This window comes from Xenopus laevis, chromosome 2S, assembly GCF_017654675.1.
Source record: "Xenopus laevis strain J_2021 chromosome 2S, Xenopus_laevis_v10.1, whole genome shotgun sequence".
Taxonomy (NCBI): domain Eukaryota; kingdom Metazoa; phylum Chordata; class Amphibia; order Anura; family Pipidae; genus Xenopus; species Xenopus laevis.
In genome coordinates this window covers 62173813-62191735 of record NC_054374.1, presented here as the reverse complement: position 1 = coordinate 62191735, position 17923 = coordinate 62173813, and the positions used below count along the sequence as shown (strand labels likewise).

At 38.5% G+C, this 17923-nt stretch overlaps 1 protein-coding gene across 1 annotated transcript; it reads left to right on the top strand.

Moving 5' to 3' along the window:
- Positions 1-1451: 1451 nt before the first annotated feature.
- Positions 1452-9366, top strand: elf3.S (E74 like ETS transcription factor 3 S homeolog). The gene is made up of 10 exons (XM_018249348.2): positions 1452-1556; positions 2569-2733; positions 2833-3063; positions 5052-5111; positions 5201-5275; positions 5447-5533; positions 5753-5827; positions 6544-6660; positions 6776-6971; positions 7990-9366. Exons 1-10 carry the CDS (start codon positions 1547-1549, stop codon positions 8102-8104), a joined length of 1131 nt encoding a protein of 376 aa, XP_018104837.1. The 5' UTR covers positions 1452-1546; the 3' UTR covers positions 8105-9366.
- Positions 9367-17923: the final 8557 nt, after the last annotated feature.

Below are 17923 nucleotides of genomic sequence, written 5' to 3'. Positions count from 1 at the left end.
TTAAGTATAATGGAAGTGCTACTTACAATGCACTTCCCTGGGCCCCTGTCTCATAAGTAATTCAATATAAATGCAAGTGCATGTGTTTACAAAAACAGGGGTTTTTTAGTTACAAAGTTATGATCATAAAGTTGAAAAGCCACCATACAACGTCAAGGTAAACCCCATATGGCGGTCCCTAACTTGTTTATTCTCAGGTCATAATATAAAAAGACAATTCTCTGCATAATAGCATTACCTGTATTCAGTGTTTGTGGAACATTGGTTTCACTCTGGAGCCTAGATCCTCCCCCGCCAGTTAAGGCTTTTAAGAGAGAGAGATTGCCCAAACCAACGCCCATATTTAAAAGCATAGGACCACCATTAGTATATAGGGGTGGGTATGGGGTGCTATTAAAAACCACATGAAGCTAAGCCACAGCTTCAGGCTAATACAATGTACAAAATTGGGGGGTTGTGGAAGCACTCCTAAGGCTAAATCAAAGTATATTTAAGTATAATGGAAGTGCTACTTACAATGCACTTCCCTGGGCCCCTGTCTCATAAGTAATTCAATATAAATGCAAGTGCATGTGTTTACAAAAAATTGGGAAGCAAAAAAGTAACATTTCAAGTTCGGAATTCCAAGGCCCCCCCCTTTGTACCGACTGCGGCAAGCTGTAGAGAAATTCAATCTGGGTCTCCTACCGTTCCATACAAACATATTAAAAGACTTTTGTAACGTGTCAAGCAAACCTCTTGGAGGGTAGGTTGGCAAAGTGCGGAAAACATACAACAGAAGTGGGAGAGCAGACATTTTCAAGGCCATAACCCTCCCCAACCAGGACAGGTTAAGTTTACCCCAGGATGTTATCATGGCTAATACTTTATGATCAATTTTAGTGTAATTGTCTGAGGCCAGAGTAGAGAAGTGGGAAGATATCAGTGTCCCTAAATATTTAATGGTTTTCGCCTGCCATTGAAATTCAAAGTTTATTTCCAGGAGCTTCCTTTGATGGTCAGGGAGGCAGATGTTCAGTGCCTCTGATTTAGAGGAGTTCACCACTAGGCAGGACTCTATCTTAAGGGATAGATGGGATTTCCTGGTAGAAAACAGGTCTGAGTGCTCATATAATTATGGAGTGAAGCCAACAATGACATATATGTAGAATTTTCTTTAGTTGTACTTATTGTCTTTGTAGAATTGATCTATGTGTAAAAATACATGGATGGTTAGTTACATGAAGTCAAGAAAGAAGATAGCAAATAGCACCGTTCACCCTGGCAGATATTACATGTTTATACCTTTGGCTCCTCCTCCTAGAAATCATTAATCTACATGCTGTTTTTTCCCCAGCAGGGCTCAGATAACATGTGTGCTATGCAAATTTTCTTGCAGCTCCTGAACCTATTGCACACACCTAGGGAAAGTCCCATTCTTCTGCTATCTATATGGGCAGAGGTGTGGTCAGGTTACAGGCATATATAATTAACTTGCTGCAATATTTAGTTTCATTCTTCTGCTCCTGCTTTCAGATTACCCTGTGGATTATTTCAGTTACTGGAAATGCACACAGGTATAGTAAGAATACAGATTGACATCTATTACTGTAGATAATAAAAATGCAATATTTATGTTTAAGAAAGCAAATTTATCCTAATCATACCCAGTGGAGAAATTAATTTGGTTTCCGCTTTGGTTGCCTGAATTGTTTATGCTTTGGATATTTATTTAGACGGTTAAAAAGCTGTGTATTCATTTTATTGTTTTCCATGCTTACATAGTATTCCTTATGGCTGAGATAAAGGAAAGAACATTCTATATGTTTTATGCATCAAGATTTTTTTCAGATTACTTCAGGGGTTTTGCCAGGGGTGCTTCGCCAATGAGGCGAGTTGAGGCTGTCGCCTCAGGCGGCAGCGCCCCACTAGGTACCAGGGGCAGCAAAAATGCTGCTCCTGGTACTTTAAGAGCGAATTTCTGGGGGAGGGGGGGCAGCAGCAACTGCTGCCTCAGGCGGCGGAGGGGCCAGGATCGCCCCTGGGTTTTGCAAAAATGTAAAAGAGATACCCAGTCCTTCAGTCTGTTGTTGAACTGTCCTAATGAATCAACAACTCTTCCTGTACTGTAGGCTATGAGGAGTTGCTAGTTGCTAGGAGTTGTAGTTATAATACAGAATTTGGGTTTTCAAGTTGGAAATACAAGCTTTTGTATCATATGCAGCACATGAGAACATAAAGGCTTTTAAACAGCCTAACTCTTGCCTTCTTGTGATATCTATAGATACAGTATTAGTGTTGTTAAATACTAGAATTCCCAAATAATTTATTTTTTATTACATTGTAGGCATTATTTCATTTTTAAAAGCAGAAAAGCATTGTGGTTACAGTTTTGATCCCATTGCTTGCAATGTTTGGTTATAATCTACTCTGATTAAAATGTACTCAGCAGCAGTTTTGCTTTGCTTTTACTATATTTTTGTGGTTGTTGTACTCTTTCTTTCATGAGCTGTTTTGTCTAGATATTTAGAACAATGAATGTGAGATACAGTGCCGATAGAGAACTTATATTCCTGTGTTTAACCTTAGAACCGGCAATGGCGACAAGTGAGATTGGCAACATCTTCAGCACTTACTTCTCTACCATGTACTCCGTGTCTCCAGTGCAACCTGTGCCAGACAGTTTAATGCCAACCCAGGATGGGGACAAGTTCCTGACATTTGTAACACAAGACCTCACCAGTGAACTAACAGGTATCAATCAAGCAAAACATTGCGAATGGGGCTATTTAGTAATGATACAAGAGAGTATTTGAAGATTAAACCCCTACCCCTTTGGTTTAATGTTTATAGCTCAGCCTTCTGGGTGGTCCTCTGATGTGCCCGACATGTGGTCCCAGCAGCAAGTCATGGACTGGATCAGTTACAATGTGGAGAAAAACAAATGGGATGCCAGCACCATTAATACAAGTCAGTGTGAAATGGATGGACAGCATCTGTGTCAGCTGAACAAAGAAGACATGACCAGAATATTTGGGGGACTTGGAGACAAATTATATGATCACCTTTGCCATCTTAGAGAATGTAAGTGATATATATTTTATTTCTTGGCCATTAGATATTGCATAGTTAAAAATGAAACCTTACCAGTGCATATAGTATAAGTGTCATTATTCAGTGTAGTTCTATGGCCATTATCAATGTAAAAATATAATTATGATATATTGTAAAAGCATAGCTATTAAAACCAGGCAACGGCAATTATAGTCTTCAGAATACAAAAATAAGAATCGTGGAATAAATACACAACAGAACCAATTATAGCTCAAGGATGACCAACATGTGCAGAGGCTAACTTCCATAATGTGCTTCTATTTGAGTATTGACACTCATCAAAGGGCAGTTTTTCACCATTGCCAGTAAAAAAAATATTTTGTTACATTATAAGGAATAATTTTAATTATACCCAATTTTAGGTTTTGTTCAGGACATTATCTGACACCATCTAGTAATTAGAGATGTCGCGAACTGTTCGCCGGCGAACTTGTTCGCGCGAACATCGGGTGTTCGCGCTCGCCGGAAGTTCGCGAACGTCGCGCGACGTTCGCCATTTTGGGTTCGCCATTGTTGGCGCTTTTTTTTGCCCTCTCACCCCAGACCAGCAGGTACATGGCAGCCAATCAGGAAGCTCTCCCCTGGACCACTCCCCTTCCCTATAAAAACCGAAGCCCTGCAGCGTTTTTTCACTCTGCCTGTGTGTGCTGAAGAGATAGTGTAGGGAGAGAGCTGCTGCCTGTTAGTGATTTCAGGGACAGTTGAAAGTTTGCTGGCTAGTAATCGTTTTGATACTGCTCTGTTATTGGAGGGACAGAAGTCTGCAGGGGTTTGAGGGACATTTAAGCTTAGGTAGCTTTGCTGGCTAGTAATCTACCTTCTACTGCAGTGCTCTGTATGTAGCTGCAGTGGGCAGCTGTCCTGCTTCTGATCTCATCTGCTGACTGCTGCAATAACAGTAGTCCTTGTAAGGACTGCTTTTATTTATTTTTTTGTTGTTTTACTACTACTACTACTACTACTACTATAAGAGCCCAGTGCTATTAGTCTAGCAGTGTTGGGGAGTGGGACTGGTGTGCTAATCTGCTGCTCCTAGTAGTTCAGCAGCACCAACTTTAATTTTTTTTTTTTAATATTCATTTTTTTTTTATTTTACTTTTTTTATTTTACTACCGCTGTAGTAGTGTATAAGTTGACCTTTTAGGCATTATTTGCCCTGTAGGCATTATTTGCACACTGTTTTCTTCAACCCGCCATCGAGCTGTGTGACCTTGTTCACATTCTGTCTAAATATCCATAATATTACCGTCTCCAGAAAAAACACCGGAGTCACTTCAGTGGCTGCGTCCAAAAAAACTGGGCAAACAATGTCTACAAGGTCAACGTATGGCGAAAAATGACTATTTTCAGCATTTATATGGCATATTTTTTCTGGCAACTGTGCTTCAGTGGCTGCGTCCAAAAAAACTGGGCAAACAATGCCTACAAGGTCAACGTATGGCAGTTGTTTAAAGAGAACAGTAGATTACTAGCCAGCAAAGCTACCTAAGCTAAAATGTCCCTCAAATCCCTGCAGACTTCTGTCCCTCCAATACAGAGCAGTATCAAGCAGATTACTAGCCAGCAAACTTACTATCATCTGTCCCTGAAATCACTAACAGCTCTCCCCCTACACTATCTCTTCCAAGCACACACAGGCAGATTTTTCAGATACATTTTTGCCCTTGATCCCCCTCTGGCATGCCACTGTCCAGGTCGTTGCACCCTTTAAACAACTTTAAAATCATTTTTCTGGCCAGAAATGTCTTTTCTAGATGTTAAAGTTCGCCTTCCCATTGAAGTCTATGGGGTTCGCGAACCGTTCGCGAACCGCTCGCATTTTTGCGCAAGTTCGCGAATATGTTCGCGAACTTTTTTTCCGACGTTCGCTACATCCCTACTAGTAATATGGTGTACTGTACAGTGTGGAAACTGAATGTATAAATGCAGCATAGTGATAATATGTGTGTTCCTCACAGGGACATTCTCTTGTGACTCTTCTCCTGGCGAGTATATGCTCAAGTTTCATCTTACAAAAGGTGAGTTATTCACACTGAAAAACGCCTGCATTTTTGCCACTGGCTATGTATTGCTCTCACTCACCAGTATAATTTAATTTGTTATTCAGATCCTTCTGACTGGGATTTGATATGCGATTTTATCAAAAGTGAAGATAATCAGCTTGGGATCAAGAAGGAAATAGGTAAGAAGAACAGGAAATGACTATTCAGGTTTATAAAAATAGGATTACTGTCACCTAGACTACTGAGTTGCACATATTGTCGGAAGGGGTCATCAGAAAGCTGGTTGCTTTAGCACATATTATCCCATTTTAATCACATGCAAATAAAGTCTCTTGTATATTTCATTTCAGAATATGATGACTTTTCTATAAAGATGGCAGACTATGGCTATTACCCTGATCCAATTTCTCCAGCAAGCTCTGGATCCTGTGGCTCTGGTAAGTGGAAAAAAAGGAACTATTACAACCAACTATAGGCCAGTTTCAAAAGTCAGGAAAAATCTTGTGGCTTTTCCAATGAAAACGCAATGGGATTCAAAAGAGAATTTGGAACTGAATTATTAACTCATTATGTTGAAACTTGCTCTGTATTGGCACTATACACAATTCAAAGCGTTCTGGCAGTTCACTCAACTCTTTTTTCATTTTTTCTATCAGGTATGGAAGCATACAGCCCCCAAACTAGAGACTCTCTGGGAAGTGACCTTGAAGTGGAAGTCAAACATTCCAGAGGTAAAGGGCAACAGAACATTTACATAAAATGCACAAACATTTCCTTTCTGCCCCTAATGTGACAAAAAGACTGGATTCAGTTTGAACCTCCTACTCCAATTCCAGAGGATACAGTCAAAAGATTGTCATTGATCTATTACAATATAGTGACAGTGTGCAAGCAATATCAGCCCTGAACATTAGTTTACCTGATTTAAGTATAAAAGTCTAGTACACGAAAGATAAAAGTAAAGCTGACCATGCACAAGTTAGTAATGGCTCCCAATTAGGTCTTTTATGACCAAGTTTACAGCCAATAAGTTGGGCAAAATCAGCAACTTCCCTGATCAATACATAACCAGGGCTCATCAATAGCCTCAGCGTTCATCAATTATTTGGGGCTAACTTGGTGGTCAAACTGGTTAGCAATCTACTCATTTACTCATATATGGCCATATTAAGGCAGCATCAGCCCCTTGGTAAAAAAAAACACCAACTAAATCTAATGGTTATGGTACAGAAACAGTTTGACAAGGCCACCTATTTATTTTATTTCAAAGAGAAATGCCATAGGACACTGTTGACCTATGATTATCGACATGTAATTTGCATCTATAAAAAGTAGAAATACCTTTATCTGATCTTAATAATGAGTTATAGGCCATTTTCTCCTTTATAGTATCATAGTAGTGTCCTGCACCTTTTTGAGTGCTAACACATTTATTTTTTTGTTTCAGATGACTTTTTAAGTTGTAACAAGAATGATGGAGCCCTAAATAAGCGTAGGAGGGGCAGACCACGAAAACTCAACTTGGATAGTCGGGATATCCTGGAAACGAAGAAAAGTAAGAACTGTAAGTATAATTTTATGCATTGGGAATACACAGATACACAGACATGTACACAAACCAATTTAAAGTAAAAAGGAATCCTTGCCTAGGCCTTAGGTTAAAGTCTCTCTTCCTGCAGCTGCACGTGGTAGTCACCTTTGGGAGTTTATTCGGGACATCCTTCTGCATCCAGATTTGAATCAAGGGCTCTTAAAATGGGAGGACCGGTCAGAAGGGGTGTTCAAGTTCCTGCGATCAGAGGCAGTAGCCCAGCTGTGGGGACAGAAGAAGAAAAATTCAAGTATGACCTACGAGAAGCTTAGTCGTGCTATGAGGTTAGTGTCACCCAACAAGGATAAAATTCTATACAGATGACGCTTACTTTTTTTATAATTCTTTACTATGCTTTACAAAGATTATACATCATTGACATTTGTGCCTCCTCAAGTGGAGCTTACAGTCTAATTATTTATTAATTACTAGTTCCTGTATTATCAGGAACCAATTAACTTGCAGGAGAGCATATAGTGTCATACTCAACTACTGGACAGCAGTAGTACTAACCATTATGCCACCAGGCTGACCATGCTATTCACCCAATGTAAGTGAATAAAGCGTTGACATTCCTCTGAAGAACAGTCTGTACAATGTTTGCTAAATACGACCCATGGGATTAGACAAAATGTACTTACAAAGGAGTAGCTTGCATTATGTTTTGGCATTACTTGACATCTACACAATTTGTCATGCATTTAAAGAAAGAGCAAAACCAGAAACAGTACTACAGATTATATTAACAACCTGTTGTATAACCATCGGAGCAGCCATTCAAAGCAAAAGTTACATAGCAGATATCACATGCACTATGTTGCATCCCATTATATTCTATTACACAGCTTATCTGTTATGGCCCAAGTTGCCTGTGCCTTTTCTCCTTTTATAGCTTGAATGGCTGCCCCTATAGCCAAACATTAGCCTATTTACATAAACTATATTTGTCTTTCTAAAGCAAACACATAACGTGTACCAATGCAAAACAACAGTACATTATATTTTAAGTGCCTTAAAATTATTTTATCTTTGGCTTTACTATTCTTTTAACAAACCCTGAGGAAACATGTACTTAGCTATTGCAGTATGACCAAATGATGTATTTGCCAGCTCCTTCACTAATATTTGGAGTTTTATAGTTAGCAGCCTGTACTTACAACTGTTTTGTCCAAAGAGTTTTAATTCAGTTTATTCTTGTAATAAAGTCAGTTTCAAAAAATTAACATATAAAGCATTTTTCAACATGGCAACATTTCATCAGCTTAGTATCTCTGTATCACTCTATGATCTTGTTTTATGCAGGTACTACTATAAGCGAGAAATCCTGGAGCGTGTTGATGGCAGACGATTAGTATATAAATTCGGGAAGAACGCCAGTGGATGGCGTTTGGGGGATAACGGGATCAGTGGGAGCTAAATCAATGGACCCACAGATTATGTGGATAGTTCCCAACGCAGACTGCTCAGTGTCCTGCGATCAGGAACCTCCTGAGTAAATGTATTTGTCAGACTCCAACCTTTTTTGAAGGACATTCACGTAGCACCATTTTTGCGGTGCCTGTATCTTAAGCTGATATTTTAGCTTCAGTAGGTTGTTGTAAACCAGATTTTATTCATGTTTTTAAAGTGCTTTTTTATTTTGTTCATATTGAGTTTCTTGAAATGTAATTTTAAGACTGTAACTACAAAAATCCCAGTTATTCATTCAATATATGAGAGTGCAGGTTATTAGTGTTTTGTACCTGGTGTTAGCAGGGCATTTTTACTACAATACACTTACAATACTTTATACGATATACTTTTTAAAATAAAACATTCTGTTACTAGAATGTCAAGCTCCAAATAGAGGATAACAGAAAATACACAACATTCATGTTTCTAACAAAGATATACAGGGCCAGATTCAATTGCATGAGAAAACATTATTGTATGGTTTATCACATCTAAAGTTTTTCAGTGAAATTCGGTTTGAGGAGAACTTTCCTCCTAATGCAGTTCCCATTTTCCCCCTTAAACTTTAGTAGAGTTTTTATGTAATAAACAGCAGGATATGTTTTTTTCTCACTGAATTGCTTCTGTTACATGATCAAATCTAAAATTGAATTAGGAGAAGTCTTTCTCTTCTAATTGAATCTGACCCTTTAAGTAATAAAGCCTTTCTTTTTTTCTCTCATTAATGCAGATATCTACCTCCTGCCCTCTAAATAGAACATATAACAATAAACTGTAAATTCAGCTGAAGGAGGAGTCACAGTCTTGTGCAAATTGTAAATATTTTACAAACAAAGAAATAAAAACCTCTTTATATCTAATAATTCCTACCTTTCAACAAATTAGCTTGCAGTTATAAATTAGATATGTTACTGTGAATTTATCTTTTATGTAAATAATACATAGATGTACATATAATGTAGATATATATGTCTATATGGATCATATAGTATCTTTATAGTTACTTTTCAAAAGCACTTATAAAAGGCTATTTCAAAATCTCAAAGCATTCTCTTCCCTTGTTTTTTTACACATAAATTTTTTTTCAGCTGGACTGTCAAAATGTACACGTTATTTTTTCTGTATATGTATGTATATATATTGATAATTTTTATAACTTTGTGAGCTGAAATAGATTTTGTGAGAATTTTAATGTTTGTGAAAATAAACTACTTATTGGAACACAAAGGATGGGAGAATCAATTATTCTGCACTGCTTAGAGGCTTATGATCAAAGCAATGGATTGTGCAGGTGGCATCTCAACAATCTATAAATGGAGCCTTATATTCAGTATAAATGACTGTGGCAAAGAACTTGGTCAAACGCAGAACATTACTGCAAAAGTTGTGCTTTTATTGATCCACTACATGATAACAGAATCAAAGAACACACAGTTAGGTTAAACCATGAACCCCACCCCGAATTAGTGAAAAAAGAGGTAGTGGCCTAGCCACAAAAAATGTAAAATTCACAAAGGCAATACAGTCCACTTATAATAATCCCAACATAGTGAAAATGAAACTTCCAGTATAAAGCTGGCCATAGATGCAAAGATCCGATCGTACGAATCATCGTACGATCGGACTTTCCCATCTCCCGACCCGCCACTAACCATTCAGATCAAAGTCTTACCAGTCAGATTAGTAAAAGAACAGATCAGCAATGTTCTGCCCCTGACAGAAATCGTACAATATCTAGGTCCAACCAAAGCTAGTGACAGTCTCCCACTGAAAATCGTACGATTGGCAATACACGCAGAGATATTATCGGCAGCCGACAGAAATTTTCTAACCTGTCCGATTGACCAAACGACCGATCTCCGCCGGACGAAAAATGTCGGGACTCTCCACACACGTTCCGAAAATCGTACGAATCCTCGATTCGTACAATCAGATCTTTGCGTCTATGGCCAGCTTTACACTAGCTAGGGGCCGATTCACTAAGCTCGAGTGAAGGATTCGAATGAAAAATACTTCGAATTTCGAAGTATTTTTTGGGTACTTCGACCATCGAATTGGTTAAATTCGATCGAATTCGATCGAATTCGATCGAATTCGAACGATTTGAACGATTCGAAGTAAAAATCGTTCGACTATTCGACCATTCGATAGTCGAAGTACTTGCCCTTTAAAAAAAACTTTGACCCCCTACTTCGGCAGCTAAAAGCTACCGAAGTCAATGTTAGCCTATGGGGAAGGTCCCCATAGGCTTGCTAACCTTTTTTTGATCGAAGGATTTTAGTTCGATCGTTGGATTAAAATCCTTCGAAACGTTCGATTCGAAGGATTTAATCGTTCGATCGAACGAAAAATCCTTTGATCGTTCGATCGAAGGATTAGCGCTAAATCCTTCGACTTCGATATTCGAAGTCGAAGGATTTAAATTCGAGGGTCGAATTTCGAAGTATTTTTAACTTCGAAATTCGACCCTTAGTGAATCTGCCCCTAAGTCCATACAAGTAGATAGGGATAAGTAGAAGTAGTCTTTATCCTAAAGGTAATCTTCAACGGAATACTTAACATTCAACCCTGGCTCTGCAAAACACCTGCCTAGAAGTTCAATATGCTTCATTCAAATCTAGAATATAGCTAATAAAGAAAAAGGAACCAATCTTACCCTTCAGTAGTACATTCATATTCAAATAAAAATAAAAGGTAGTTATTTGATCTGATGAAGGAATAAGGAATAGGTGGATTAACAACATGTAAGGTGAATTATGCATACCTAAGTAGTAGTCAGTTTTGTGTATGCATAATTTACCTTACATGTTGTTAATCCTCCTATTCCGTATTCCTTCCTCCTCAAATAAAATGACTACCTTAGAAATTTTAATTATGTACTACTGAAGGGTAAGATTGTTTCCCTTTCTGCGTTTGACCCAGTTCTTTGCCACATTCGTTTCTACTTAATCTATAAATGGCTTGCTGTCATGATAACAGCAGTTGAACAGTACTAATGCATACAGTAAAACTGGCCATGGAAAGATACAGAGAAAAGGAAGAGATTAAGGGGTATATTTATCAAAGAGTGAAGTTAATAGTGAAGTTCCTCCACTAGAGTGAAATTCCGCCACTCTCCATTCATTTCTATGGGATTTTTATAGGCGTATTTATCAAAGGGTGAACTTTCACTTTCACCCATTGATAAATACGCCTTTAAAATCCCATAGAAATGAATTTTGAAAAAATACAATGTTACTAGTATTAATAATGAAAATGCAATGTTTATCTAGGGTCAATCTGAATATTTAAAAAAAAGAAATACTCATTATAACCTCTTTCTGTCTGCCCTGTTGATGCCAATATATCCTGACAAGCCTGAGCCTAGTATAATAGTATTGCTTTTGGTTGAATTTTAAAGAGTCTTGGGAGTTTAAACATAAATGGAATCCTTATAATATGGAAAGATTGAAAGACAGGATGGTCAATGAACAGTTGAGGCAGATAGGTCCAATCCATCAGCATTTCTTTAACTGTAACAGTACATTTAGCTAACCCCAATTTTTTATGCTTGTATATAATATGAAAGTTCTGTTTACTTGCATCTTCCCAGTATCCTGTTTAAATAAAAAGGAAAATATATCCCTTTTTGAACTCGTTCATTTATAGTTCATGTAGAAAAGGTACTATACATAAACACTATGTGAACCTCCAAAAATAATTATACATTTTACAAATGTATAATTATTTCCACAAATTGAAAGGAAACCATAATATCATGTCAACATAACCTTCATCTTGTTCCATTGTAAAATGATGGATCTTGGACCTTGATGAGAATCTGTTTACCATCCACTATAGATCCCAGAATGCACCACTTGGATTTATCACAATGGAACAAAAGAGATATAGGTAAATGGGTTGTCAGAGTAACTAAGTTTTATTGCAATCTGTAGAATTGGTTATGTTTGTGTAAATAAATATATGTATTTATTGGAGTTTAGTTTATTGTTCATAGTTAGTGTGTCTCTTCTACATAAACCAAAGGTATTAATCCCAATCACCTGGTTCTGTATAGATAAAGAATTTAAGTATTAAATAAATTCAGTAGTTATGTAAAAAATAAGTATGTATCTAGTTCTAATTCTATAGTATGACAGAGCTACTATTTGTTTTGCCTATCTATTCATGTTATTTTGCAATTTATGTTCACTCTAAAACAAACACAAATATAGTTTTATGTTGTTGCATTACCACATAAACACTGTAAACTAGATTGAAATGAGATATTAACCCATGAAAACTCTCAAGAGAGTAATCCAAGGGAAGTATACTAAAGATAATAAACAATTATTTTGAACAGTCTACTAAAAGAACTTTCTGCTTCTTCTTGTTATTATTTTCTCTTTCAAATAGGAAATCAGTCTGAAGAAGAACAGGTTAGAAAGGACAGAAACCATGTATTTATAACCTATGAGTGCTAAAACAAGTGCTGAAAAGGGATATATGATTGGGTACTTAGAGCTTACCATTTTTGATTTTTTTTATTCATCTCTTATATCTGGTATAGTACCAGGATTGGACCTGGTTATAATACAATATTTAAAAAGAGTTTATGGTGACAATTAGTCTCTGGACTTTTTCTATTTCATTCATTTCTCTTTTGAGTACTAGAGACCAGGGGGCAAATTCACTAACCTGTGGAGTTGCGCTAGCGCAGGCTTCGCTGCACTTCGCCAGACAAAGTTTCGCCAGGGCGCCACTAATTCACTAAAATTTGAAGTTGCACTCAGGGAGGCGAAAGGTAGCGAGGTTGCACTAGCATTAATTCGTCAAGCAAAGCAAAGTTACGCTAGCGATGCCTTATTTGCATACGGCGCCAAGTTAAAGTACAATGAACGTATATGTAGCAGCAAATACATTACACAAGCCTTGGAAAGCTTTATAAAATAAAACAGAGGTGTTATTTTGCCTATACATGTGCCCACTGTATAGTTTAGGTGCCATATGTTAGGAAATGTAGGGGGTAGGAGGGTACCCCCCAAAAAAATTTACGATCTTTTTCAGCCTATCACCCTTAAAAAAGGAAAAGACGTCAGCGTTTTTTGGGATGTCAACTATCTACTCTATTGCACTTCGCCTGGTCTGAGGTGGTAACATTCAGTAAATTGCGGAAGTTAGTGAATTAGCGTAGTTACGTCCTTTCACCATAGCGCAACTTCGCCTGGCGTAAGGGTGCGAAGTAGCGCTAGATTATGTCCACTTTGCTAGTGAATTTGCACTAGCGTTAGCCGATTCGCGCTTTAGTGAATTTGCCCCTCAGAACTTTGCTTCTAGATATGGGCCTATTAGTGATTTCTAGTTGAGAAGAACTAGCCTCTTCTCCTGTAAAGCTATACCCCTCTAAATACAGGTTGATATCATACTGGGCCCTGCTGCTGCCCACTGGGGACGCTCCAACAACTGGATCTCAGCCTGACTTGGTCACTCGTGTGCTGGGCCAAATCCGATATTCTGATCGAGAACCGTTTATCGAATTATACAGAGGTGACTGTGGAGACCTGTCAAAGACCGTATGAACCTGCTGATGCAGTTTTTGACTGATAGGATTTTCAAACCTGCAAGATAGATATCTGCATGATTTTTGACAGATAGCGCTCACACTGGCTGGACATTGAGTTCCATGTACAGGCCAGTAATCTACAATCTCGATCTGGAGAGACCAAATTGCCAGTTTTTATAGGCCAGTGTTTGGCAGACTTTAGTTCCTTTTCCATCACGGATTTGCATTTTTGTAATCTCATTAGGGGAATAAGTAGCCTGCATATTTTTAAATTCCAAGCACATAATAATGAATTTCATCTGCCACTTAGCAGACAAGTTCTCAGATAAGTTCCCCTCTGCAAGGATGACACAAGTTGGAAAAATATATTACTCTAAATGCCCTTTGTAAAGTCATTAATGAACAGATGAAATTAAATTACACCCAGCACAGAACCCTCTGGCACATCATTTATGGTCCCACTTTGGCCATAGAAGAAGCTATACAATATGGTTTATACTTTATCCACCAGTTTATATTTTTAAAAGACCCATACGCACTGATATTAGAAAGTCTCAAAGAATGGGAAGACTGTACACTGTACCCTTTAAAGGGGCGACCAGCTTTTGAGAGGCAGAACAAAAGCTACAATATGATGTAATGCTACTGTTCAACAATACCTTTTGGATGCAAAACAAGTCTAGAATTACTTAATATAGTATTGCAACATTATTCTCTAAACATATATTTAGAATTTACTGCTCAATCCAACTATAAAAGAGTGCATTCATGACAAGATGCATGTAATTACAATGTCATGCCTGGTTTCATTAACAGAAAATGTCACCCTGGATAGATATCAATTCACCTGAGTTTTTTGTCTGATAAAGCAAAACTTCAACCATGTGTTTGGGGACTTGGGTGAGTGCCTGCTGGCAGCAAATTGTAGAGCGTGACAAGGAGTAAAATGGTAACCAGGTCACAAAGTCACTCTAATTACTTAGAAAAGCAGTAAAGGATTGTTTGTTTGATTAAAAGGCCTGGCATGACACAGGTATCTATTATAACAGGTGTGTCTCTGTAAATGGTAATTCGTTATAACATTAGATCTCGCATTAAAATCCATAAAGAAAAAACAAGAGGGCTGCATATAAACATGCCTGTAGTGTGAAAACTGACATTGTAAACAATGTCAAAAAAGTAAAATGAGGTCACTGCAAAAAGCGAATGAGTCAAAATGTGCATTGAAAATGCTATTGATGCTGATTGTGATGTTGCATTTCTAAAGGGCAACACCCTTGACCTGATATTTGTGACAAGTTCTGTGCCAACATGGCAAATCTGCATTGATGTGTGTTAGTGATAAAACCCTTTAGAGCTCACATTATGGTCCAAGAGCAAAAGTGCAGCAACAAGAGCTGCAGGGCTGTTTAATATATGGACAAAGCAATATTTGTACAGAAAGGGGACCTATAAGTCTGTTACAATTTTTTTGTGCCACCACATAAGTTGCCAGTTTCAGACTGGATTACAATGTAATTCTCCTACCGCACACCTGTAGTTCACCAATCCTGCAAGGTGGTGGTGCGTTCCTTCCGTTGACCCGGCCGGGTCCCTTAGCAACCAATGTGTAAAAGAAACGGATCCGCACACACACCGATTAGTGCAGTCGGGGATTATCCCCTTTTATTCAGCCACCAAACATCAACGTTTCGGGGGGAACACCTGATGAAGGGTGGGTGTTTGTTCCCCCCCCCCGAAACGTTGATGTTTGGTGGCTGAATAAAAGGGGATAATCCCCGACTGCACTAATCGGTGTATGTGCGGATCCGTTTCTTTTACACATCAGTTTCAGACTGGGCCAGCAAGTAACTGGCAAAAAACATGTTGGGCCCCGCCAACCCAGAGCCACCTGAAACATCTGCTCTTTCACCTGACCTCCCCTCCCAACCACAACCACAATGAATACTACAAAGTGTGCTCGAGGAAATAGTGGGGAGGGGGTTATGGTGTCTGTGAGGGACCTCCCGGCTGTGGTGGTGGGTACCTGAGCTGGTAGCCCTGGATCCCCCCCATAGGGACTTTAGGGGCTTTAGGGGCCTATTATTCAGTGTAAAACAATTAACGCCAGAAACATGCGAATAGCTGTGTAAAATAAATGGAAAATTTATCAAGATTTATCAAGATTACACAGCTTGATGAGTACTTTGTTTTTTTTATTTATATTGTCATAGCATGATACTGTAAATAGGCCCCTGAGTACCCTAACCCATAGAGGGAACAACACATCAGATAATTTTGTGGCAGATATCCTTTTGATCAGTGTCACTACTAAGTTCAGTTTTGTTACCTAACAATCCTTCTGTTTTACAAATGAAGTAAATCCACAAGAAATTATAATTACATTATGGAATTCTTGATTCTCTTTTAGAGCAAAAGTAAATTTCCATAGCTATTTCTAGTGCAGTAAATGTGCAATCTTCACGACTGCACTCTTTCTTTGAGAATTATTTTAGTATGGGGGACAAGGTAATGTGTGCAGAGTAATGTTAACACCTTTTATAATATAGTTGTTTTTCAGTCTCGCTCAGTTTTGTCTACCTGTCAGACAGGTGTGCCTGGCTTCATTCCAGTATCTCAGGTTACCTGAGTCATTTACGGTAAGAGAGGATGTGAGAGGAGGGGGAGGGGAGAGAAAGGCGGGGTGCTGAAGACAAGAGCTGTCCTTCTAGTTGAGCAGACAAATAGCACAGAATTGTTTATCGCTCACCAAAAGGAAGTTTACCATTAAGGTCATGGGTTTTTCAGAAATGAAACTAGAAAGGGAGTGGTTGTTGCTTGAGGGTGAAAAAAGAGATGAGAGAGACCTATAAATGGGCAGAGAGGTAATATAAAAGAAAATTAGTCTAGTTACACCGCAATATCTACATAAGGGATGATTTTTAATATATCCAATTTCTCCTTCCGGCAAACATCAACAACCAGGGGTGTCCAAACTTTTTGCAACGAGGGCCAGATTTAGTGAGGTGAAAATGTGTGAGGGCCGACCATTTAGCCTGACATCCATTCTGAGTTAGCTAGCTTGCTATCAGGATCATTCACTCCTGGAGTTGTATGCGTACACAGCGTTTAGGAAGTGGAGTCTGTTTGGACTTATTCTCCAGGCCTCATTTAAATAAGGAATCGGGTGGTCGTAATATTTGGACACATTAGTCATTAGTGAAATGATCTGCCACTTGGTCTATACTGCTGCCTCTGGTACGTTGTAACGCGCCGCTCTAACCTACTTTTTTAGTTTACTGTACTAGCAAGTCCGTACGTCTATTGCACCTTCAGCCCTAAAGAAGTATGTGAGAGAGGCACATCACTATGTACCAATTCGTGTCTATTGCTAACACCTTCAGCACACAGGCAGCAGTATAGACCAATTGGCAGATCATTTCACTAATAAGCCCAAATATTACGGCTACGCGATTCCTGATTGCACTGTGCCGGAGGGCCACATTATTATTAATTTTATAACAGAGGCTGAGGGCCAGTGTAAATTTGAAAACGGGCCACAATTAGTCCCCGGGCCACACTTTGGACATGCCTGTGTTAAACCATTTTGCAAGAAGCCAGTTAGGGGTCATTGCCTGATGTCGCTTGAGGGTTGTGACTGGCCAAAAATGATTGGTAATGGAAAAGCAGTATTGGTGATGTTTTCCCTCCATCAGTTCTGTAGAAAAGTTCTTCATACAATAGTCCCAACTTTATAAATCAGCAACAAATTTCACTCTGGAGAAATATATAAATCATCCAGTCATCAGTTTATTGTGAAATGCACAACAAGTTTTGAAATGTCACTTGTTTTTATTCGTGGGGCCACATTATTATTAATTTTATAACAGAGGCTGAGGGCCAGTGTAAATTTGAAAACGGGCCACAATTAGTCCCCGGGCCACACTTTGGACATGCCTGTGTTAAACCATTTTGCAAGAAGCCAGTTAGGGGTCATTGCCTGATGTCGCTTGAGGGTTGTGACTGGCCAAAAATGATTGGTAATGGAAAAGCAGTATTGGTGATGTTTTCCCTCCATCAGTTCTGTAGAAAAGTTCTTCATACAATAGTCCCAACTTTATAAATCAGCAACAAATTTCACTCTGGAGAAATATATAAATCATCCAGTCATCAGTTTATTGTGAAATGCACAACAAGTTTTGAAATGTCACTTGTTTTTATTCGTGGGGGTTTATAGGTGACTTGGGCGTTGTTGAATATGCA

Bases quoted from the DNA above. Each gene is read 5' to 3' on its own strand.
- elf3.S (XM_018249348.2), top strand. The intron at 5,112-5,200 runs GTGAGTTATTCA...TTTGTTATTCAG, and splicing joins CAAGTTTCATCTTACAAAAG to ATCCTTCTGACTGGGATTTG. The intron at 5,828-6,543 runs GTAAAGGGCAAC...TTTTTGTTTCAG, and splicing joins GGAAGTCAAACATTCCAGAG to ATGACTTTTTAAGTTGTAAC.